Consider the following 23,329-nt stretch of genomic DNA (forward strand, 5'->3'; position numbering starts at 1 on the left):
ATCCATAATGAAGTTGCAACTGGGTTAGTAGGTGATTGACGACCTAAAAATCCATGCCGTGCTTCAGTATTCCAAGACAACACCACCTCATAAGGCATAGGTAAAGAAAACTGAAGAAAAAGTCACAATTGCATGCTATGCAGGACAGAATGACAAGGCAGGGTAGTTGTATTACTGGGCCTCGAGGAACTTGAAATAAAAGTACCTTTGCTCTCAATCGGATTTCCAGCTCCTTGGTTTGTCATCTTCTTATTTGATCTGGGTGGGCAATAATCGCATAAACACTTATATTAACTCTTTGGAAAGTGGGTTGCCAGCTTGATGTCTTCAAAGTCCACTTTCGTCAGCAGCCTGAACTTCTTCTTTTGGTTCTCACAATATGTCTTGATTGCCTTGTACGATTTTGTAAGCATATCCATCCTCATTCGACATTCATCCCCTGTCCTCCCGGGCAGCTTATTGGCCATGTCCTCCCATGACAGTTCACTGCCATCACTCTTGTCGAATCGACTCTTTACATTCGTTTTCCGAGGAACAGCCTCCAACAACACCTCAGTTTCCTCATCAGTCCAATTCTTTGAACGTTTCTTACGTTTCTTCTCGCCCCTGGTTTCCCCATTTGCTACTCCGTCATTCTCTCCAGTTGCAGACGCGTCATCAGAATGGCGTTGACTCAGGGACTTGCCATCAGATCCTTCGTGTTGTAGCTCAATGACCTGACCTTTGGCGTGCATCTTTGTCAGGGAAATAGGCCCTGGTTCTTGAGCAAATTGAGCTTCAGGGCTGCCTCTGGGCTTGCTCGTCGCATCATGAGATCAGCGGAATGACACAGATCAAAGGCTGCGGCCTTCATTGCACCTATTTAGAGACAAAGACAGGGAACATTGCTGTCGAACACGTTAGCTCCACCAGACTTGGCAATGCTAGATCTAAAACATGAAATCCATTCAAACACAGGGTTGTCTATGTCGCAGTAAAACTACATCCTCTACATGCCAGCATTAAGTACGAATGTGCATACTCGATGCAAGAAAGCAAGCCTATGAGCAAACCATGTCAGGATTGCAAGTTAACAAGAATCTCAACAGGCAGAGAGATGAGATATGAACCTTAGTGTGTTGACCTCGTTGATGCAACTTTCGAGTGACGCCCCCTTCCAACTCTTGCCCACAGTATCAAAGTACGCCCAGCTGAAGTTTCAACTTGCGGGTTGGTTACAGGATTAAACATTCGTTTCTTCTCAGCTTGTCATCATCAACCTCTGCGTCCGTGCTTGCAGGCTTGCATGATTCACCATATTTTCTGGCAATTCTTCAACCCAATTTATTCTGAAATTCACAGACGTTAGGCAAGAAGCGAAAGTCCAAACGTAACAAAATTGCAGGAAAAACCTTCACATCGAGCTTCTGATTCTCGTCATAGCTACGGCTAGTCAATGTCGGAATTGCTACAGTTCCACAACAGAGCAGAAGAATCGGTAAGTTGAGAGAAGAGAAGTCGTAAGCATAGATCGGATCCTGGTGTGAAGCGCCATGTCGGAATCCATGATGCCACTCTGAAACCATGACATCACAGGTTTCCATGGTCTTATCGAAAAGTCGGGAACCGTATCGGAATTGCTACAATGTTCAACAAGCGTGAGCACCACTCAACTTGATAAACAATTGGGAAGTAGAGTCGTTGCAGTGCTTGGAAGATGATGTGACTTAAACCGGAGTCTCCTACCTACCTCGGTGAAGACTTCGGACGAGTAATTGGAATATTGATTTTTCCTCTATTACTTTGTTTGATTATGAAATGCCTATTCAAGAAGTATTTGAAGCCTTCTAATTGTTTCTTATATAAGAAATTGCTTTGGAATCTTAACTTATTCACATGTTGTAATACAACTATATGGTAAAAAAGACAACATTTTTTTATTTAAATTAATATTCTATCATTTTGGTCTAGTAAGAAGTAAAGACAATTAAGAAAGACTTTTATGAAAGCCTCTTGATTTACTTTTTGCTGTCTTAATAGCTTATAGAATAAAATTAGTTGGTTATTTTTTTTCTCAACTTCAAAATGGTTATACTACTTTAGAAAGGCAATAGATTAGTAAAAATTTGATAGATCAAGTAAGTAATTAATATGATTGGCTCTAGGATAAAATTGAGGGTAGAAGAATGTCCAAAACATTGCTAAGATATGTTGGTTTCATATCCAAGAGACAACCACTTGTAAGTTAGAGTTGATATTATATCTCTAACTACTAAAAAAATTGCTTATGATAAGTCAAAAGGGTATTTGGAAATTAATAATTAGGATTAAAAAAAAAAAAATTAAGCTTGTTCCAAAAACATAAGTTTGATTTTGATTGGTTTTAGGATGACTTTGAAAGAAATATTTAAAATCACAATTTTTATTAATAATTTAAGATTTATGCAATAACATCAAGGTAAGTATTATTAGTTAGTTTATACAATTTGTGCAACATCTATGGTTGAATTTTTTTTGAATATGTGAGAAATTATGTATAAGAAAAGTTTGTGAAATTTCATATAATATTGGCAATACAAATTAGAAATATTTAATCATATATACAAGGAGATAATAGAATTTGTAGTTTAGGATTAGTTAAGGTTTTTGCAATATCTAGATATCTATTAATTAAAAGTAAGTAAAAATTGGTGTATATATATATATATATATATATATATATAAGGTTTAAATTTTAATCTAAAAAAATACTAAAAGAAAAAGTAGATGGTTTAAGAAGGATTAGTTACTACTAGAACTTCACTATTGACTCTTAAATTGGAGGCTTGAAGATATTAGTAGATTTTTTGGTACTTTCTTTACAATTTTTGTGTTAGATAGAATTAAATTTTTTAAGTGTGTAAATAATTATAAGCATTATATAGTTAAGGTAATATATATATATATATATATATATATATATATATATATAATTTTAATTCTTAAATTAAATATTTAGTTTCTATTTAGCTTACTAATAGGTTGTTAGACATACATGGATTACTAAATAGGTTATTATAAAATAATTAGTGGCTATAACTGAACATCTTATAAAGTGACAAAAAATTCTAATATGAAAATAAACTCTATTGGGAGAGATACCACCAACCAAAACAAGATTTATGGTTATGAAATAAACATATTTATTCTTTGCATTTATGTCTCCAAATATTTGATTTAGCATACAAGATTATTAAAGTGAAGATGTTGGTTATTCTAAAGATTTTAAAAAGGGCAACAATTGGAATAAGATTGAATTGCTAAGTTGAGACAAGTAATTATTTAATTGGCATTATATTGTTGTCTTAAGTTATTGCATGAGGGTTAATAAATAAAGGCAACACTATCTAAAACTTAATTAGTCCTAGTTCATATTGTGTTAGATTCAATTGGTATCTTATGATGTTTCAAATTTTCCATAAGTAAAAAAGAATTGTGCTTCTACCTAAACTAGATTGCTTATTTAACATTCAATCTTTTTACTATTATAAAATAAAAATACTAATTTTAGAAATTCCAATAACAATTAATTTGTGATAAGATATTAATATTTATGACTTTTTATTGATTTTTTTTATTAATTTAAAAGAATTCATGGATAAAAAAAGATAATTGTGTTATCTAAATTATTCATCAATATCAATTGATTCAAATATAATTTAAGACAATAATTTATCTAAGTATTTATTATAAAAGGTATAGAAAATATAAGACATTATAGTTGCAATTGGTAGTAATAAAAAAAATTAAATTGATAGTTCAACTTGTTAATCTAAGCCGATTGTATAAAGCTTATGGTTTTAATCAACAATCTATCTCTCTTTGAACCTTAAAAATAGTTAGCAAAACCAAATAGATGAAAAAAGTTAATTCAATAATAACTTATAATAGTATTATTGTAAAAATATTTATATCAATTAGATGGTAAAAATAGAAGAATGAGCTTATTGAAGCTTTACTTACCAAGATTATGCTTATAAAAGCAATTTAAGTTACAAAAGGATGAAAATAAAAAGAGAATTAATATTTTTATATGTTTCATATTATTAAAAAAAGTTTTTCTTGGACACTTTACATTAGTATTAAATATAAAGATTTGAATTGTATTGTATTATTTTTTATTGATTAAAAACTATTATGATTCTTGATTAGTTGCAAACTAGAACTTTACGTGCCATAATCAGGTACCTAATATATTCTCAATCAAGATGATATGTAATACAACAATACCATATTACAAACCATAAAAATTTAAATAAAAAATATTTTCTTGTTTAGGACATTTTTATTAAAAAGAATTTCATCATTTGATATAAACATTATTAAGAAATTTGTTTTTTATTACCTTATTTATTTTATTGAAATATAAAATAAATCATTTGATAAAAATAAGATTTAAATTTCTCTTTAACTTAGATTAAGCTTTTAGAATTTAAAATTAATTTGTGTATGTGTATGTATACTATATTTTTTAGTTTTATTTATTAAAATACTTAGTTTAATCTTCAATCCATTTAATTCTAAAATCAAATCTTTGAAGGCTTTATTAGAAATTTTATTATTTTTATATATATATATATATATATATATATATATATATATATATATATATATATATATATTTATTATTAGTAACTATTTAGATTATTTGGCTACATCTCTATATATAACATCCTATTAAATTGATATAACAACTACTACTGTATAAGCAATTTTTTTTATAATGATTATAATTTATAGTTTTTTGATTTAAAAAAAATAAATATGTAAAATTCATCTTCCATTTTATCAAAAGTAGTATATATAAATGATTAAAAAATAATAAATAAGTGTTATATTACTTTAGATTTTGAAGTAACAATGTAAACATAAGAGAAAAAAATTGATTGTGTTTGAATTGAATCAATACTAATATATGACAATCAAGTTAAAAACAAGATTTTTAAAATTTTATACTTTACTTTTTTTATAAAAGATAGTGTATTATGGAAACAAGATGATAAGTAGATAGATTATATAAGAGTTTATGTATTTATCTTTTCATTTTTGAATTTTTTAAAATATAGATTTTTTATTAAATTAGAATATTGTTTTTAATTTTTTTAATTCAAAAGAAAAAATTGGCTACATTGAATCCAAAATCCTTAAAACAAAGTTTTGGATTATGATAGAATATATAATGTATAGTATTTTAAGAGTAATTTTGTAATTTGGATCTTTTTTTACTATAGAAATTTATTTTATTTCTCTAGCTTCAAATAGATGTAGTTATTTTAAGACATTTATGTTTGTTTTTAAGAAGTCTTTGTATTCCTTAAAGGTTTTTTTTTTTTTTTTTTTTTTTTTTTTTTTTTTTGTCAACATACATTATCAAATTTAATAATTTAATATCAAACTATTCATTCTATTATGGTATATAAGTAAATTTATTTTCTACGATTCATGTTAACATTTTGAAGAAGAGTTTATTTATTAGGTATCTACAATAGTAGGTAATGTATTTATTTTTAAAAAATTTAAATAGAAAATTTACTAGTAATTTTATATAATTTAATATAATATCAATGAATTAAATTTATTTTTAATAATTTTGGAGTTTTATCTTCTCATATTTTTGGTAAAAATATTAAATATTTAATAGAAAAATAATGATAATTTAGATAAAAGAAAAAAGTGATATCACTTTTAATAAAGGAATATCTTAAAAAATATTAAAAAATAAAATATAAAAATAAATAATAATTACAACCATCATCAAAAATAAATGTTAAAAAGAAAATTTCAAACATAAATAATTTTAAAGTTTTATATCTATTTTTTATGAATTAAATAGATTTTTTAAAAATAATATCTTATTTATTATTTATTAATTTTGGGATTATTATTTAAAAAAATAATATCTTTTTAATAAGAATAGTAATAACTAAAAGCTCCAAAAAAAATATTAAATTTTTTTTGGTGTTATAAATAGAGGTAGATGATAATCAATCTAATTTTTAGATTAATATAAAAATAAAATAGTGGCATTAATTTGGATGTCGGCATTTGTTTCTATTATATCATTTTTAGATCAATAAAAAAAATTCTCGTAATTGCATTATAATTGGAATGTGTAAGAACTTATTTAACAATGAAAGAAATAGGATTGTTGATTGTAAACATGCACTTGTGGTTGTATTCAATGTAAATACATATATATGTATATATATAAGAATAATTATTTTAAATTGATTTCATAATATATTTTAAATTAAAAATATATTAATATTTATAGATCTTATAAATTATTAAAAATAAAAATTTAAAAAAATTATATGTATATTTTTATTTGTAGAAATTTTCAATAATAATAATCATCCACACATATATAAACATCTTGCTCACTAACATATCAAATATATACTTATGAAAATTTATCATAAGTATTTGGTTAAGACTTAGAATTTAAGTTATTAGTGTATTTGTAAAAGAAATCAAAGAAAATAATAACTTATACTATAAAATTAAATGAAAAAATATATTTTTTAAAATTAGACAGAATAGAACATAACAAAGACCTAATACTATACCAAATTGACTATTGATTATAACTTTTGATTAAAATATTAAAGGTTTTAAAGAAATATTTGGTTAAAAAACACACACACACACACACACACACACACATATATATATATATATATATATATATCAAGAAACCACTTCATCCAAACAAAATTTTCCTTAAAACATCCAATATGCAAAAGATGTATAAAAATATTGTACAATATAGATGTCAATTAGATCAAAGATTTGAATTTTACAAAGCATGGTGAGAATTCAAAAAATTAAACTGAATTTTCTGAATTTCAAAAATAATTATTTAGAAAATGTATATAATGTGGTTAATTGCTTATTGTTTGCCCTAATCACAAGGGCTTAAGACTTTGGACCCATTCTACCTTTTCCTTTCTCGATTCATGAGTCACTAAACTTTATCGGCGAATCATCCAGTCGGAGCCGTCGACGGGGTTCATCCGCTCAGAGCGACGGGCTGGGTGAACGCATTAACCCGGCCTGACCCACTCCAGGACAAGCTCTAGGGCTTGTCAGCGGCAGAAAACCTTGCGATGTGGCTCGCAAGCTTTTGCTCCGCTTTGCTCCCATCTGCGGAGCTTTGGGCTCATTTTTGCAGGTCTTCGAATCGCTTCTGACTTTGCAGCCCTTGAATCGACTACTCGGTCTCTTTTCTGTAGCGGAGAGCAATCCACACCGCAACCTTGGCAAGGAATTTGAGCGGGAGAGAGAGAGAAAGAGAGAGATATAGAGAGGTCAATACCATATTGAAATGGCGGACGAGTTGGCAGTGACGACGGAGGCACTGACCTTGGACGATTCCAAGGCCGATCAGGTAGAAGTAGGGGAGATTGTTGAGAAGCCCGTAGATCGGCCAGCTGAGGTGAAGAAGCACCCATTGGAGCATTCGTGGACATTTTGGTTCGATAACCCGGGCGGGAAGCAAAAGCAGGCAACATGGGGGAGCTCTCTTCGTGCCGTGTATACGTTCCACACTGTCGAAGAGTTTTGGTGGTATGTGGAGCTTTGCCCTGCACCCAGCGTCGTGGGTTTTGTTGTTTTCGCCACGCCTACAACGTTTGGAATAGTTGAAAGCCTCTGGTGTATCACCCTTCCGCCCCCGTATATCTTTTTAGGGTCACCTTAGTAGGTGAAGCGGAGCAGATGAATAGGGTAGTGCAATAACCGTTCAGTCTATTGCTTTTGAATTAAAGTGAGTGAGAGCGTGCATTTTAGGGTTTCACAGTGGGTACAACTGTGGCGGCGTTGAACATGAATCCTTTGGTATATTCTTGCACATTGTGACGTAGTAATTGTTTCCAGCTTGTACAACAACGTTTTGCAACCTAGCAAGCTGATTCAGGGTGCGGATTTTCATTGCTTCAAGTCCGGAATTGAGCCAAAGTGGGAGGATCCCAAGTGTGCTCATGGTGGCAAATGGACTGCGCAGCCTCCTAGAAGCGGCGGCAAGGCTATCCTTGATACCTACTGGCTTCACACTGTACTGTCTATCTTTCTTGATTCTGGGTTTTCCTACTGTCGCTTTGGTTGAATATGTCCTCATGGAAATAGGGAAAGTTGGTCAACTTTTGAGCTGAAACAAGCGCTCCGCATATCTGAGATAGTTTTGATTCGATCAATTGATATCTAGATTTGAAGTCTTATTATATTGTAATTTGTGGGTTCAGTTGCTGGCTATGATTGGAGAGCAATTTGACGAAGGTGATGAAATTTGCGGAGCTGTTGTGAGCGTAAGGAGGGCACAAGATAAGATTGCCATCTGGACGAAGACTGCTTCCAACGAGGCCGCTCAGGTGGGTCATCATGACAATTTAGATTAATATACGGCCGTGTTTTCGGGATGCTATGTTCTGGTGATCGGTCGGTATCGGGGCTTCAAGAAAAAAATATCCATTATGAGAAAGTTTACTTTGTTCCATCTGTTCTACACGAAAAATTCTAGAATAATATCCATTTTTAGTGCATCCCACTAGCATATTTTAGGCCTCTCTCGGAGCACAGGTTTCATTTGTTCATGTCCAATGCCTTTCGTCCTTTATGGCATTGGATAATCTGACTGATTAATATTGCTTCTCCTAAGCGTACCAACGAAGAGTTCATGACAAGTAACATTGTGTGATTACTGGTGTTTACAGGTTAGCATTGCAAAGCAATGGAAGGAGGTTCTTGACTATAATGACAAGCTCGGCTACCTTGTCCATGTAAGTTATTTGATCTACTAATCGTCAAACTTATCATAGAGTTGATAAATCAGATCTCGCCTGGAATGTTATGTGCGAAGAGAGTCTTTACATATGGGATCAGTTGGAGAAGTCGATTTATTTTCATTCCTACGTGTACTTATCTGTCGGCTTTCTGAGTAAGAGTCAGACGTCGCGGTCTCGTCATTGTTGGTTGACCAATGACAGTTTGTCTTGTATTGTTGTAGTAACTCGGTTACTCACATTTTCGAAGCTAAGGTTGAGCAATTCTTTCGTCGTTGATATTAGCGTTAACCAATTCTGTGGTGTTTCAGGAGGACGCAAAGAGACAAGACAAGAGTGCGAAGAACAGATATACCGTCTAGAAAATAGTGTGTGTTAGCATAAATGACATGTGTTAGGACTGCCAGTTTTACATAGGTTGGGCCACGTTGGTCAGTGACGTGTTCAGTACCTGCGATGGCTATCCGGTTTTTAGACAGTAGAGAACGCTAGAGTTTTAGGTTAACTGGCACAGTCTTGTATCGCTTCAGTTATGTAGGTTAGTGAAGAGCGTGAAATTACTTCGGTTATCCAAGGCTGTAGATTAGAGCTAGGACAGTACAGTCTTAATGGTGTACTCGGATTGTTGTGAAACTCCCTGTTACTGACATTTTCTGTCACAACGTCCGCTTGGGATGCCGGCTGAGCGGTATACGCGTTCTATTTCTCAAGCGTTTAGCCGTTGAGGAGGTTTGCATGTGATCAAGAGCTTGAATGCAAGATGCTTAAATTGAAAATTCCTTATTTTTGTGCACATCTGCTATCTAACAACTGCATCGTTTTTATTTAAGATTAGTGCACTTCCTCCCTATTTATCCTGTTGAAGTAGACTAAAACAATTATTTCATGTACGGAGCTAATTAATGTGAAACTGAATGTTTCCTCTTCTCTCTCCCAATCAAACGAGATGCTCTTCAAACAATCGGTGCGTCGTTGTGCACAGCTTGGTCTCGTCTAGCCCCTTCACAATCCTCCTGTTTCCTTTGTATATGTCCTCGTTCATCTCTTGGTTTTCCTCAAATCTGCTTCTCACAATTTTTTGCAGTAGGATTTGTTGTCCGGAGAGGAGTAAGTACCCAGTTGGTAGCTGGAAATAGAAAATTCAAAAGGCTCTCTGAACCATAAATATTGAACCTTCAATCGTGTCTAATCATGTCTATTTTTTGTTCCATGTTGAAATTCTGACTGCTTATCCACAAAATTTGATGCAGTTATCAAGCATCCACCTTTACCATTGCACATGGATGACGGGCAAATGAAGTAAAAGGATTAGAGTGCAAGTTGGGTATCTCTTTTGCAAAATTAAGATGGGTTGGAATTGTCTGATTTCCAAATATTGCTATAAATTATACTTATAATTGATTTTTGAACTTAAACAAAAAACTATAACTTCTGTTAAATGAAAACATCTACATCACAATATAAAGTGTTTTTTTTTTTATTTGTATAATTTTTTGGTAACTATATCTATATAATACGAAAGCTTAGTTATAAGATAAAGAGATAAAAGAAGTCTTTTCATTGGCCAATTGGTTGAGACAAAGAAATCTTCTTCTTGGCCAAAAACATGTGTTGTCCTTTCACAACATAATTTTTTTTGTTGCCCTTTCACAATGTATTTCTCCGAATACAATCAAGATTCTTTATATCAGCAAAAAAAATAAACCTAAAAACACCACAACAAATGTGGTTTATTCTAAAATATTTTAAACTAGCTATTTCAGCTTTTGAAGTAAATAAAAATTGGCTTTGCCAATAACACTAAAGAAACATAAATGGTTCCATTGTTATTTTATTTTATTTATTTTTAAGCCAACACTTCTTTAGAAGTCGTTGATTTTTGACTTAAATAATTAAAATATACAGCTTTTTTGTGTCCAATGGCATGGGTTTCTATTTAATAATAATTATAAAAAAAACTTTAAAAATAAATGTTAAGTTCATATTTTCTTTTGCAACATGTTGTTTTTAAACATCATAAATGACAATAATCATGCTGATTGTTTAAACTACGTGGCACTTGTTTATTCTGTTGAATGCATATTTTTATTTCTTAGTATTGATTGATTTATACCAATTTTTATTTATATTTTTATTTCTATTTTTCTTCTACTTCTTCCAGTAACTAATTTGAAAGCAAGTCCTCTTTCCAGTTTTAATGGATATTAAAAAACATTATAAATAAAGTTCACGTAATTGAATATCATGAAAATCACATGATTTCACATGTATAAAAAATGATTTGAGAATAGATGATAGTAAATGAAATTAGAGTTGATAGTAATAAAAGAAAATACGAGAATTATGTTCATTAGGAATTTTGTATATTATTCTGAGTATCATATTTATATAATATTATGTAATTATTAATATACTTAAATGGTATGTTTGAAATCCCAAAACTAATATAGATGTGCTTACACAAAATTATAAGATATATTATCATATGAAAGACTGTTTATTAACTTAAGATAGCGTATTAATTCAATTATTTTATGTATTTTACAATTATATATATATATATATATATATATGTAGTTTCATATATATATATATATATATATATATATATTTATTATTTATGGAATTTGAAAAATAAAAGCATTAAAAGTTGCATTAGAAGAATGAAACATGTGTATAACAGATGAATATAATATAATTAGCTTGAGCAAAAGAACATGCTGTTTAAGTACAAAGTAATAAATAAATAAATATACATATATTTCTCTCTTTCTGACAATATTCACAACAGTGCATAAACTTGTATATTATTGAAATTTTAGTTGTGATTCTAAAAAAAGCAGAAGTAAAATAAATTAATATCAATTAAGAAAAATACCTCAATTTTTTGAATTTAAATCACAATTTATTATAATATAAAATAGATTTATTTAACTATTTTTTAAAAATTATTATTTATTATTTTGATCTTTTAGAATTTTTTTCTACGAATAAAAAACTAAGAATAGTCATTAATCTTTAAAGAAGCAATAAATTAATTTAAATAAAATAAAAGGTAATAAAAAATAGGAGGTTCAAATGTGCCTCATGTAAAATATAATTAAGTGTAGAAGATATTATTTTATAAGAATTGAAGTAAAATGATTGCTTGGTAATATTATAACATTACGTTAACTCAATTATTTAATTTTTAATTATCATTAATTTTTTAATCTAATACTTGAATAAATTAGTTTTATTGTATAATACTAAGCAAAACCTGTGGTGTTGGGCATGAAAAAACTGTAAAATTATAATTTTTGGATGCTAAGTCAAAAATTGACGACTCATAGTGAAATGTTGTCAAAAAAAAAAAAAAAAAAAAAAAAAATGAAAAAATGAAAAGAGTATATGCATAACAATGGAACTATTTATGTTTCTTTACAATTATTGGAAAAATTAAGTCTTATCTACTACAACAATTTAAATAGCTCGGTTAATAGAATTTTGGTCAAGCCACACTTCCTATATGCTTCCTTTGATTGCCCAATATTGTTATGATTGTTATCATTATCATTGTTATCATGCCTCTTATTGTTATATTTGTACACTTATTTTTCAGCCTTTTTTTAGTTTCTACAAAAATTATTAATACCAAATTTCAATACATGATTGTATATAACTTTTAGTTTTTTTAAATGTATGCTATTGTTACTATTATTTCTAATTTGATTTACTATAACTGTCACATATTCTTAAATCATTTTTTATACATATGAAATCATGTGGTTTTCATGATATTCAATTATAAGAATGTGTTCAAATGTTTTTTTAATATCCATTAAAATTGGAAAGATAACTTGCTTTAACATTTGCTACTGGAAGAATTAGAAGAAGAAGAAGCAGAAAGAAAAAAAAAAAATATATATATAAAATCTGAACATTAAAAAAATAAAAAAATGCTTACACACACTTATACATCCTAAATAGAAAAAAGATCAATATATTTTCTGTTTATGTAACATTTTATAGATAATAATATATAATATGTGGTCATGTTGATACTACTCAATCTGTTCAATATCTACTTTGCAACTATCATTCTATCAACAATATTAAAAATCCTTCATAATTGTATTGACAAAACCAAGAACCTTGACAAATTAGTTTGACTGTACTACCAAAAAAATCCCTATAACAATCACATTGTAGAATGATAAAGTCAAAAGTTTATGTAAAATAAGAAATGTAAACATAGGTCGATGATGCCCGAAATTGTGTTTGACAATAACAAGAAAACAAAAAAAGTGTGGACAAATGGTCACATCAACTACTCTTTCATGGTTGAATTTATTGTCTTTTAATTTAAGAATCCCACTAATTCTCTAATTAAAAGAAGAAAAAAAACTAATTCTCAAGAAGCATAGTACAATGCCACATCATTACCAAGGCAAAGAAAGACAATTAAGAGTATTGAAATTGACCTTCGACCACCCCACATTCATTGCATCAACTACATTTCCTCCATTCATTCATCAAAGAGAACAACCGCATGGGGTGTGAAGACAACGTAACGGAAGAGGGATCAAGCCCTTGCAGAGAGGCATCATCAACCCATCTCTCAGCTTTGTGTACAGAAGCAAAATAACACAAAAACTCAGACAATGACAGAATGGTGGAGCAAAGTCGGCCAATTTTATTGAACAAGAGAAGGGGGTATACCACGCTATACAATACTATGCTATGCAATAATTTGATATGATACAAATTGGTGAGAATGGGGAGTAAAAAGGAGAGGTGGGGTGGAATCTAAGCGGAGTTGGGAGCGGCGCGGAGCACAAGCACTTCTAGTGTCAGTCCTGGTCCGAAGCCAATGAAGAATCCGAACTCGCTGCCCTCGCCCAAAGTGGACGCACCCATCTTCACAGACCTGTGCCGAATCTGATCCAACACAAACAACACAGAGGCGCTAGACATGTTGCCAAACTCGGACAATATGTCCCTGCTCCCTTGCATCTTGTCCTTGGTCAGCTTCAGCTTCGCCTCCACCTGATCGAGAATGGCTGGACCTCCGGGATGCACCGCCCAGAACATCTCGTTCCATGCCGGTGATCCCACTGGCTTCCTGGCCTCGTTCAAAAACTTCTCGATGTTCTTGGAGATGAGCCCGGGTACATCCTTCATGAGGTGGAAGATGAGCCCTGCTTCGGTGAGATGTCCATCGATGGCGCCGTCACTCTCTGGTAAGATGGTCTCTCCAGCCCAGTGCACTTCGAACAATGGCTTCTCTACCTCAGGCTTGGGGTCGGATCCAACCACGTACACGCCGGCGCCATCGCCGAACAGAGCTGAGCCCACAAGCCCGTCCAAGTGGTTCTCGCTCGGGGCTCGGTATGTGACTGCGGTCACCTCGCTCGCGACTGCCAGCACTCGGGCGCCCTTGTTGTTTTCGGCTAGATCCTTGGCCACTCTGAGCACGGATGCACCGCCGAAACACCCGGTTTGGTACATCATGACACGCTTCACAGTGGGCTTCAGGCCGAGCAGCTTGGCCAGGGCGTGGTCGGCTCCGGGCATGTTGACACCCGAGGTGGTGGCGAAGACGATGTGGGTAATGTCGGACTTGCGGCCGCCCCATTCCTTGATGGCCTTCTGGGCGGCCTCGGCGGCGAGCTTGGGGACCTGGACGACCACGATGTCATGGCGGACGTTCAGGGAGGGCTCCATGTACGTGCAGATGCCTGGGTTGGCCTTGAGCACCTCCTCCGTGAGGAACATGTGGCGCTTCCGGATGCCCGACTTGTCACAGATGCGCTTGAATTTGGCCTTCAGGGCTTCCTTCTCGCCGCAGTTGGTGATGTTGAAGAAGAATTCGGGGTACTCACTCTGCAGAAACTCCGCGGGAGGCACCGCAGTTCCGATGCCTAGCACGCAGGCTGGCCCTTCAGCGCGGGGCTGGCCCCTGGGAAGCGCGGTCCTCGTAACATCCCCAGCAGAAGCCATTTGACAACCCCGGTCGATTTCTTCACTCTAGTTCTCAATCTGTGCTGCCAAACGTATTCCGACTTTGTCTCTTTGCTAATTCTGCAACAAGAGAGGTTGTTCTACGCACCGATTCCGTTACGCTACCAGTTGGGATCTGCGGAGTCACCCCACTCTCTTAGTTCGCCACGAGCTAGTCTATTTTCGTAACTTGAGTACAACGATCGGAGAGATTGCCAGAGAATTGATAGACGATGTAGTTGGGTGGCGACTTCCGTTTTGAAGCTTGTATCGACCCTGCTATTTCATGCACAGCGTGTGCCCTTTAAGAGCATCGCCATGTTGACACTTTCATCAGGATCGAGTTGTCCTTGACCGGGGTATATTTCATTTTGACCGCGACTTTATGTCTGCAGAAATAAAGAAATACGTTTACTGCATTGAATCGTGTGCTCTTTCTGTGGAGTCATTGCTGTTGAAAGCTGTTGACCTTTTTTCTGCTTCACCCCACCACTTTGCGACTCCATGTGTACACGTGCCGTCTAGAGGCGAATTTCGAATTTCACAGTTGCACAACAATTTTTGAATTTCGCAATTGGATTTTGCACGATAATTTTGAATTTCGCAATTGGACGACAAAACTCGTGGTCTTGACTTGGCCCTTTGAAATCTTAAATTTTGGTCAGTATTGACACCAGCGAAACGATCCAGTCCAGCAGACCAGTATGACTGAGAGACTCTGAGAGTCAGGCTGAAGACTACGAAGAATCGCAGCGCCTTCCTCTTTCCAAACAAGACCACGCGTCCGACTTTCCTCCAATAGAAAGTGGGTCCACCCCAGAGAAGTACTTTTAAAGCTGCACTTTTCCTTTGTGCCGGAAAGATGGAAGAAAAACCACACTGATCTGACCTTGCTCTCTACCTCATGAAATGAGAGATACATGCATAAAACGAGGCTTTGATTCTCAACAGGATTCTTAGAAATCTAGTCAGAAACAGCCGCAAAGAAGACAGGGTATATTCAATCAGGTGCTGTCACTTTTGGTGCAGTCCACCGTAGTTGATCCACGAAACCTGCCCAAGACCCACCGACAAGAACATGAGGGGAATTGTAGTTTGATGTAGTGTTGAAGTAAACGACGGACGAACTAAATTTCAACAACCCTGTATCATAAATCAATCTGGAGGGCTCTCATCCTTCATGTGGCACCAGAAGGCTCACAAGTCCAGGAAGGGCACCACTTTCAACATTTCAACGCCACCTCGGACTGTTTTCACCGCAATATACCCACCTTTATGGACTAGGGTCAGCCATTAGAATACCTTTCGACGGTGAACACCGCGCTACAGCGAGAGGCAGTAGTTGCATAAAGAGCATTCCCCGAATCTCATTAATCTTCACTTCTCCCTGAGGCCCATTCAAGCAGTGAATGCCGGACAGGGCCTGCATCCCACCCTTCAGCAATTGGTTCCCCTCCCATCTCTTGAAAGATCAGCAAAGTTTGCTACTGCTGCTTGGTTGAGATTGTTTCCTGAAGTAGGCGTTCAGGCACGACTTCGAACTCTCAGTACATCAGTCTTGCGTGGCTCCGCGCACTCAGTAGATCTCGGTAACTAGTGTAATTGCAGGTCTTCAATACCAACAATGGCACCACGAGCTGGGGAGCTTATTGTCGTCGGATCAGGTGAGCAAATTGATTCGGCATCTTCAGACATGATGCTTGATGATAACACATCTCCGTACTGCATTGGCCTACTCGGTAATGGAGCAGTTCATGGTGCGGATCCTCTCAACTGGGCCAAGACCGCCAAGGCCATGGGATGCAGCCACCTCGAAGAAATCAAGCGGATGGTTGACACTTACCAAAATGCCACCCAGGTCATGATCGAGGGAGCCACCCTCACTGTACCTCAGGTAGCAGCCATTGCTCGCAGACCTGACGTGCATGTCGTGCTCGATGCTGCCAATGCCAAGAGTAGAGTGGACGAGAGCTCCAACTGGGTGCTCGATAGGATCATGGGCGGAGGTGACATCTACGGCGTTACCACCGGGTTCGGAGCGACCTCTCATCGTCGCACGCAGCAAGGAGTGGAGCTCCAGCGCGAACTCATCCGCTTCCTGAATGCGGGAGTCCTCAGCAAGGGTAACTCCCTGCCATCCGAGACTGCCCGAGCGGCCATGCTAGTGCGTACCAACACGCTGATGCAGGGGTATTCTGGCATCCGCTGGGAGATCCTCCAAGCTATGGAGAAGCTACTCAACGCGCACGTCACCCCCAAGTTGCCCTTGCGGGGTACCATCACGGCATCCGGCGACCTCGTCCCCTTGTCGTATATCGCCGGCCTGCTCACCGGTCGCCCCAATTCCAAAGCCGTCACCCAGGACGGACGAGAGGTTTCCGCGCTGGAGGCCTTGCGAATCGCAGGCGTGGAGAAGCCCTTCGAGCTGGCGCCCAAGGAAGGGCTCGCCCTTGTCAACGGCACCGCAGTCGGTTCCGCCCTCGCTTCCACCGTGTGCTACGATGCCAACATCATGGTGTTGCTCGCCGAGGTTCTGTCCGCGCTCTTTTGCGAGGTAATGCAGGGCAAGCCTGAATTTGCCGACCCCCTGACTCACAAGCTGAAGCACCACCCCGGACAGATGGAAGCTGCGGCTGTCATGGAGTGGGTGCTGGACGGGAGTTCCTTCATGAAGGCTGCCGCCAAGTACAACGAGACCGACCCCCTGCGCAAGCCGAAGCAGGACAGATACGCGCTGCGAACTTCCCCGCAGTGGCTGGGCCCTCAGGTGGAGGTCATCCGCAACGCCACCCACGCCATCGAGCGGGAGATCAACTCTGTGAACGACAATCCCATCATCGACGCTGCCAGGGGCATCGCCCTGCATGGCGGTAACTTCCAGGGCACGCCCATCGGCGTGTCCATGGACAACATGCGCCTGGCGCTGGCCGCCATCGCTAAGCTCATGTTCGCACAATTCTCCGAACTTGTGAACGACTACTACAACAACGGATTACCGTCCAATTTGAGCGGGGGACCCAACCCCAGCCTGGATTACGGCATGAAAGGGGCAGAGATCGCCATGGCCTCGTACTTATCTGAGATTAACTACCTAGCCAACCCGGTCACCACCCATGTCCAAAGCGCGGAGCAACACAACCAAGATGTGAACTCACTGGGATTGGTGTCAGCCCGCAAGACGGAGGAAGCCATGGAGATTCTCAAGCTCATGAGCGCCACCTTCTTGGTAGGCTTGTGCCAGGCTATCGACCTGCGTCATGTCGAAGAGACCATGCAGTCGGCCGTGAAGCAAGTAGTGACACAGGTGGCCAAGAAGACGCTCTTCATGGGCAGCGACGGATCACTGCTGCCATCACGCTTCTGCGAGAAGGAACTACTGATGGTAGTGGATCGTCAGCCGGTGTTCAGCTACATCGACGATTCCACCAGTGATTCATACCCGCTGATGGAGAAACTACGAGGGGTGCTGGTGAGCCGTGCCTTGAAGAGTGCAGACAAGGAGACCTCCAACGCAGTATTTAGGCAGATTCCAGTGTTTGAGGCAGAGCTGAAGCTGCAGCTGAGCCGTGTGGTGCCCGCGGTGCGAGAAGCATATGACACAAAGGGACTATCCTCGGTTCCCAACAGGATTCAAGACTGTAGGACGTATCCATTGTACAAGCTAGTGCGCGGAGACTTGAAGACGCAGCTCCTGTCTGGGCAGAGGACGGTGTCTCCTGGGCAAGAGATTGAGAAGGTATTTAATGCCATTTCTGCAGGCCAATTGGTGGCTCCTTTGTTGGAATGTGTTCAAGGCTGGACCGGCACACCAGGGCCCTTCCCGGCTCGAGCCTCTTGCTAGTTGACACTGCTTGATCTCCCAATTTTGTCACGATTTTTCGATTCATCTTCGTGCGTCACATTGACGTTACAATTAATATTTAACATTCGTAGGAACTGTGGGAGAAATAAATCTTGTATAAATGGTTGAAGATGAGGTTGTGTGGTGCCTTCACCCTTGACCTTTGTTAATACAGAAAGCACTCCAATCAATCAAGAGCTTTTCAATTGCAATGCATAGTTGTGTATATATTTCCTAACTTTAGAAGCATAAGAAGTAGAAGAGCTTTTCAATTGCAATGCATAGTTTTGTATATATTTCCTAACTTTAGAAGCAGAGGAAGTAGAAATAGAAAAAAAGTTTAGTTATGGTGAGTCTCTTGTTTACAAGGAAAAATGAATAAGAGTTCATTTCAGCGATAGCCAAGTCATCTACTTGAGTGATCAGTGGTCATGGATTGATATAATTTGTTTCGATGTCTTTGTCTTTGTATGTTTCGTGACTTTTGAGTGGTCATGGATTGGATTAATTTGTTTCGATGTCTTTGTATGTTTCGTGGAGTTTGAGGGGCAGTGTTTAGTGATTGGCAGTGTTTAGTGATTGATCTGATGATCTTCCCTTTATTTTGTGACTTTGCTTCTGTTCTGTCGAGCCAAATGTTTATGAATTTATTCCACTATTGGTTTTTTTTTAATGTTAGTTTCAGCGTAAGGTAGAGCTGTTTTCAAAATTTTAAGATCAGACTAGATCATGAAATGCTAGAAGATGATATAAACCTTTTTATCCCTCTGCATATTACGCCATGCCCAAAATTTGATTATTATATAACACCATGCTCAAAATGTCTTGAATACTGCATTATTTAACACACTCCAACTACATTTGAATTATGAGAATTTAGTCAAATCTGTCGGTGGAAATTTTTTGTGTTGAGATTATGGCCGGCCACTAGCTGTTGCCCATTTTCCTAGGCCAATACTTGTTCATTGCCGAAGAGATACAATCCCATTTCATTCATGTTTTGACATATCACTGAAACTCGTGGAAGATTGACTTTTCCAACAGTCGTCAACAAATCACAGTTTTTATTAATTGTTGGCAAGGGTATTGCTACCATGAGTTCAATGCAACTAACCAAATACTAGCAAATTCCTTGAACACTCTTTTCAGTTTCCAATGCTACAGCATGAGATTCAGAAATAAGAAACAGCTCAAAGAAACAGTGGGTAGTGTCCAACAATCGCAGTTGAATTAGAGGCTGCAAATATAAATGCTCAGGCAAACACATGGTCCAGAGATTCACCGATGAATTACATTCCTGAATTTTAGATCCATCAGCACAATTCGGAAGGATGCAGGCATCCTTTCAAAAAGACAGTAGATTGTGACAATGTTCAACTCAATCTAAAAAGGACCAAAGAACGAAGACACTAAAAAGGAGGGTATGAGGAAGGGAAGCGCACAATCTGCCACTTGCGTTCGTATTCAGCCAGGTGTGGCCACTCAAGCTCTTCAAGCAGTTTGATGCGTAGCTCAAATAAACTTTTCTGAGGTGGTTTGCTTTCATCTTGGATCAGGTCGTTCAAAAACTGTTCATAACAACTCAGCCGGTAAGTCATTTTTGTTGCTAACACATTTTGCCCAGATTTACAAGATTCCTCATAGTTTAAGGTTTTAGCAAGAATTATAGCAAGAAATTGAAGATAAGGAGATTGAAATGGTAAAAAATCTTTCAGGGTGGAGATCGGCCTGAAGCTGATCTCTAGGAAAAATAAACAAATAAATAAGCCAACATGCTTTACCTTAAAAGCATTTCCGAGACGACCACTGCGCTTTTCTCGTTTCACAGTTAGAAGAAGATACTTGGGCAAATTAATGTCAGCCCATTTCCGCAGCTCAGCATACGTCTCTTCAAAAGTGTCGGTTATTGGAGCTGACAGTTGGGAGCTCTCGTTCTTCACAGAAGTTGATGCACCATCTAGAGCTTCAGTTGAAGAGGCTTCGTGAACCTCTTTCTGCACTCAACGCCAGATTCCATTGCAAGAAACATCTCAAAGATTAGAAGTTTATATTAAAGGTTGGGTATATTGGGCTGCAGATGTATATCAGAGGCCAAGAACTAAGACCAACAGTACGCATTAAATGTAGTAAACATGGGCTCGGGAAGAAGTATGGCCTGCTAACATGACATTCTTTCAATCAAAACGTGACGGAGGTCCAGCACATCACATATTGTCCAATTAAATATTGTCCAATACAACCCTTTCAAATGAACATACCTGTTGGGTTGTTTGATCCTCTTCCAGCTGAATCAAAGCAAGACCCTTTTTGTATAAAGCATCTGCCAATGAATCTCGTTTCTTTTCCATCTCCTTTCGCACTTTCTAATAATGCTCACAAACGCACGTTAAGACTACATCCTAATTTTAAAAGAGAGAAATCTACTCCAAAAAGACTTACAATCTTCCAACATCTGCTCTGCCATGTACAAATACTGATGTCTACTTCATTTGGGGCTTAAGGATGCCACTCTTCAACCCCTGAAGTGGCACGTTCCAAAGCTTTGGAAAAGCACTGGGAATTAAGAGAAGTTACCGCAGCATTCGCATCTTCAGACTCGTTTTTCATTGAGAAATATCTTGCGAGGTCCCCAGTGTCCACTAAACGAATCACATTATCAGCCGCTTTAATTACCTGTGTTACAATGTGGAAAATAGTTATACCGAAGTGTTTAACTAGCGATGTACAAAGTTTCCCAATTGCGCAAAAAGCCGGTCACCAAATTACTGCACTGCTTGAACCCACGTCTTTTTTTGTCAGAACTACTCCAACAATGGTAACTCTACTCAAATCTAGGCATGCTACAACATGGATGATACAACATTTATGTATGTTAACATTCCAGGTTATGTATCAATCTGCAAGAACAGACACTTAATGCTCAGAGAAAAGAACCTTGGCAACACTGAACTTTGCTTCTCCGATGCCTTGGGATCCATACATCTTGTTCAATATCTCTACCATGAGTTGCAGATAATTGGGATAATTCACCTGCAATCAGTAGTGCCACGCCATGACTACATGCCAAGCAAACCAATCGCTAAAAATAAAATAAAAAAGCTCACAAAGTATGCAGTAAAAAAGTTTGCCAAAAGCCCAATATCCAATAATATATAAGGTGCAAGCACACAGGTTCGAATGACGACCTTGAGTGAATCAGCAAGCCGCTCCCAGTCTTCAAGTTCTTCTTTTGTTTCCAAGGATAAACTTGAAAGCACTTTGATTTTTGCATTCCTCACCTGCACAATATCATATTTTCTTAATTCATTTGCCGACTTTCGGTCTATTGAAGTAGAGCCACATTGAGTTCTACCGTAATCTATTGGTTGTCTAGACTACAAAAACTGATTCAAAAACCATTGCAAGTCTTTACTACTCGGCGCTACGAAGAGATGTGCACCAACTGAGGAACTGTGGGTTACAAAGATGCAACATGCTTACAAACATAATGTCGAGAGAAACATCTACTTGCTTCCCACTAACATTGGTCGCTAAACACCAAGTCATGATGATAACAACCATGTACAAGGAATAGCACTAACTGAGCTGAAGACGAGCCGACCATTTAAAAGTCCCTAGTAACCCATAATCATGTTTAGTATTATTCCCATGTTTAGTATTTTGTGACTTTGCTTCTATTCTGTTGAACCAAATGTTTATGAATTTATTTATGTATTGGTTTTTTTTGAATGTTAGTTTCAACATAAGGTAGAGCTGTTTTCAAAATTTTAAGATCAAATTAGATCATGCATTGCTAAAAGATGATTTTACCCTTTTAATCCATTTGCATATTATGCCATATCCAAAATTATATTATAATATGACACCATGCTCAAAATATCTTGAATACTACATCATTTAACATACTCCAATTACATTTGAGTTTTGAGAATTTAGTCAAATTTATTGGTAGAAGTTGTTTGTGTTGAGATATCATTGAAACTTATGTAGGATTAATTTTTCCATTGACTGACAACAAATCACTATATTTATTAATTGTTAGCTGGGACATTGCTACCATAAGTTTAATGCAATTAACCATATAGGAGCTCATCTCTTGTGGACTCTTTTTCATTTCTAATGTAATAGCAAAAGATTTAGAAATGACAAGAATTGGCTCCAAAAAACATTAGGTATTGTACAACAATTACAATTGAATTAGAGATTGCAAATATGGTAGCTCAAACAAATACATGGTCTAAAAAATAATTGATGATTTACATTCTTAAATTTTAAATCTATTGGCACAATGGAGAAGGATGCAAGCATACTTTCAAAAAGAAAGTAGATTGTAACAATATTCAACTTAATCTAAAAAGAATCAAGGAACAAAGATACTAAAAAAGTAGTTATGAGGATAGAAAGCATATTGAATTATCATAAATAATTACAACTTTTGCTTGTAGATTAGGAATATCAGTTGAAGTAATTTAAAGATTATTCTATTTATAGAATTATCCATAGATATTTACTACATAATTCTAATATTATAAAATCATTGTTTTAAAAAGTAGGACTTACTTAGTTGAATCTAAGGAATTACCCAATATTTAGATTTGTAGTCTTGCATTTTTTTTCAATAAATAAACTCACTCAATTTTTAAGCCATCAAACTTGTTTTTTATTTTTTTATTTTTCTTCATGGTATTAGAGCATCAAGGTCCTTTAG

General features: G+C 36.4%; 3 protein-coding genes and 1 pseudogene across 4 annotated transcripts; 2 read left to right on the forward strand and 2 right to left on the reverse strand.

The window, feature by feature from the left end:
• Positions 1-6,885: 6,885 nt before the first annotated feature.
• Positions 6,886-9,591, forward strand: LOC112293413 (eukaryotic translation initiation factor 4E-1). The gene is made up of 5 exons (XM_024542786.3): positions 6,886-7,587; positions 7,897-8,074; positions 8,262-8,387; positions 8,730-8,795; positions 9,110-9,591. The coding sequence occupies exons 1-5, from the start codon at positions 7,346-7,348 to the stop codon at positions 9,158-9,160; spliced, it is 663 nt and encodes a 220-aa protein (XP_024398554.1). The 5' UTR covers positions 6,886-7,345; the 3' UTR covers positions 9,161-9,591.
• Positions 9,592-13,586: 3,995 nt separating this feature from the next.
• On the reverse strand, positions 13,587-14,780 carry LOC112278883 (naringenin-chalcone synthase). The gene has a single exon (XM_024512751.3). The coding sequence runs from the start codon at positions 14,778-14,780 to the stop codon at positions 13,587-13,589; it is 1,194 nt and encodes a 397-aa protein (XP_024368519.1).
• Positions 14,781-16,165: 1,385 nt separating this feature from the next.
• Positions 16,166-19,021, forward strand: LOC112276719 (phenylalanine ammonia-lyase pseudogene; annotated as a pseudogene). Its single transcript, XR_016501838.1, has one exon. The product of XR_016501838.1 is annotated as a phenylalanine ammonia-lyase pseudogene (transcript).
• Positions 19,022-19,827: 806 nt separating this feature from the next.
• Positions 19,828-22,167, reverse strand: LOC141045080 (tripeptidyl-peptidase 2-like). The gene is made up of 7 exons (XM_090248445.1): positions 22,102-22,167; positions 21,807-21,899; positions 21,556-21,651; positions 21,196-21,294; positions 20,880-20,984; positions 20,403-20,615; positions 19,828-20,189 (listed from the first exon to the last, which is right to left on the reverse strand). The coding sequence occupies exons 1-7, from the start codon at positions 22,165-22,167 to the stop codon at positions 20,031-20,033; spliced, it is 831 nt and encodes a 276-aa protein (XP_090104571.1). The 3' UTR covers positions 19,828-20,030.
• Between the last annotated feature and the right edge of the window lie 1,162 nt (positions 22,168-23,329).

Source organism: Physcomitrium patens, chromosome 2, assembly GCF_059467195.1.
Source record: "Physcomitrium patens ecotype Gransden chromosome 2, ASM5946719v1, whole genome shotgun sequence".
In the NCBI taxonomy this organism is placed as follows: Eukaryota; Viridiplantae; Streptophyta; class Bryopsida; order Funariales; family Funariaceae; genus Physcomitrium; species Physcomitrium patens.

Excerpts from the sequence above, each read along its gene's own strand:
- LOC112293413 (XM_024542786.3), top strand. The coding sequence starts at position 7,346 with ATGGCGGACGAGTTGGCAGTGACGACGGAGGCACTGACCTTGGACGAT. Across the intron at positions 7,588-7,896 it reads ACTGTCGAAGAGTTTTGGTG|CTTGTACAACAACGTTTTGC; the intron begins GTATGTGGAGCT and ends AATTGTTTCCAG. Across the intron at positions 8,796-9,109 it reads AGCTCGGCTACCTTGTCCAT|GAGGACGCAAAGAGACAAGA; the intron begins GTAAGTTATTTG and ends GTGGTGTTTCAG.
- LOC112278883 (XM_024512751.3), bottom strand. The coding sequence starts at position 14,780 with ATGGCTTCTGCTGGGGATGTTACGAGGACCGCGCTTCCCAGGGGCCAG.
- LOC141045080 (XM_090248445.1), bottom strand. The coding sequence starts at position 22,167 with ATGACTTGGTGTTTAGCGACCAATGTTAGTGGGAAGCAAGTAGATGTT. Across the intron at positions 21,652-21,806 it reads GGCTTGCTGATTCACTCAAG|GTGAATTATCCCAATTATCT; the intron begins GTCGTCATTCGA and ends TACTGATTGCAG. Across the intron at positions 20,190-20,402 it reads GTCTCGGAAATGCTTTTAAG|TTTTTGAACGACCTGATCCA; the intron begins GTAAAGCATGTT and ends TGTTATGAACAG.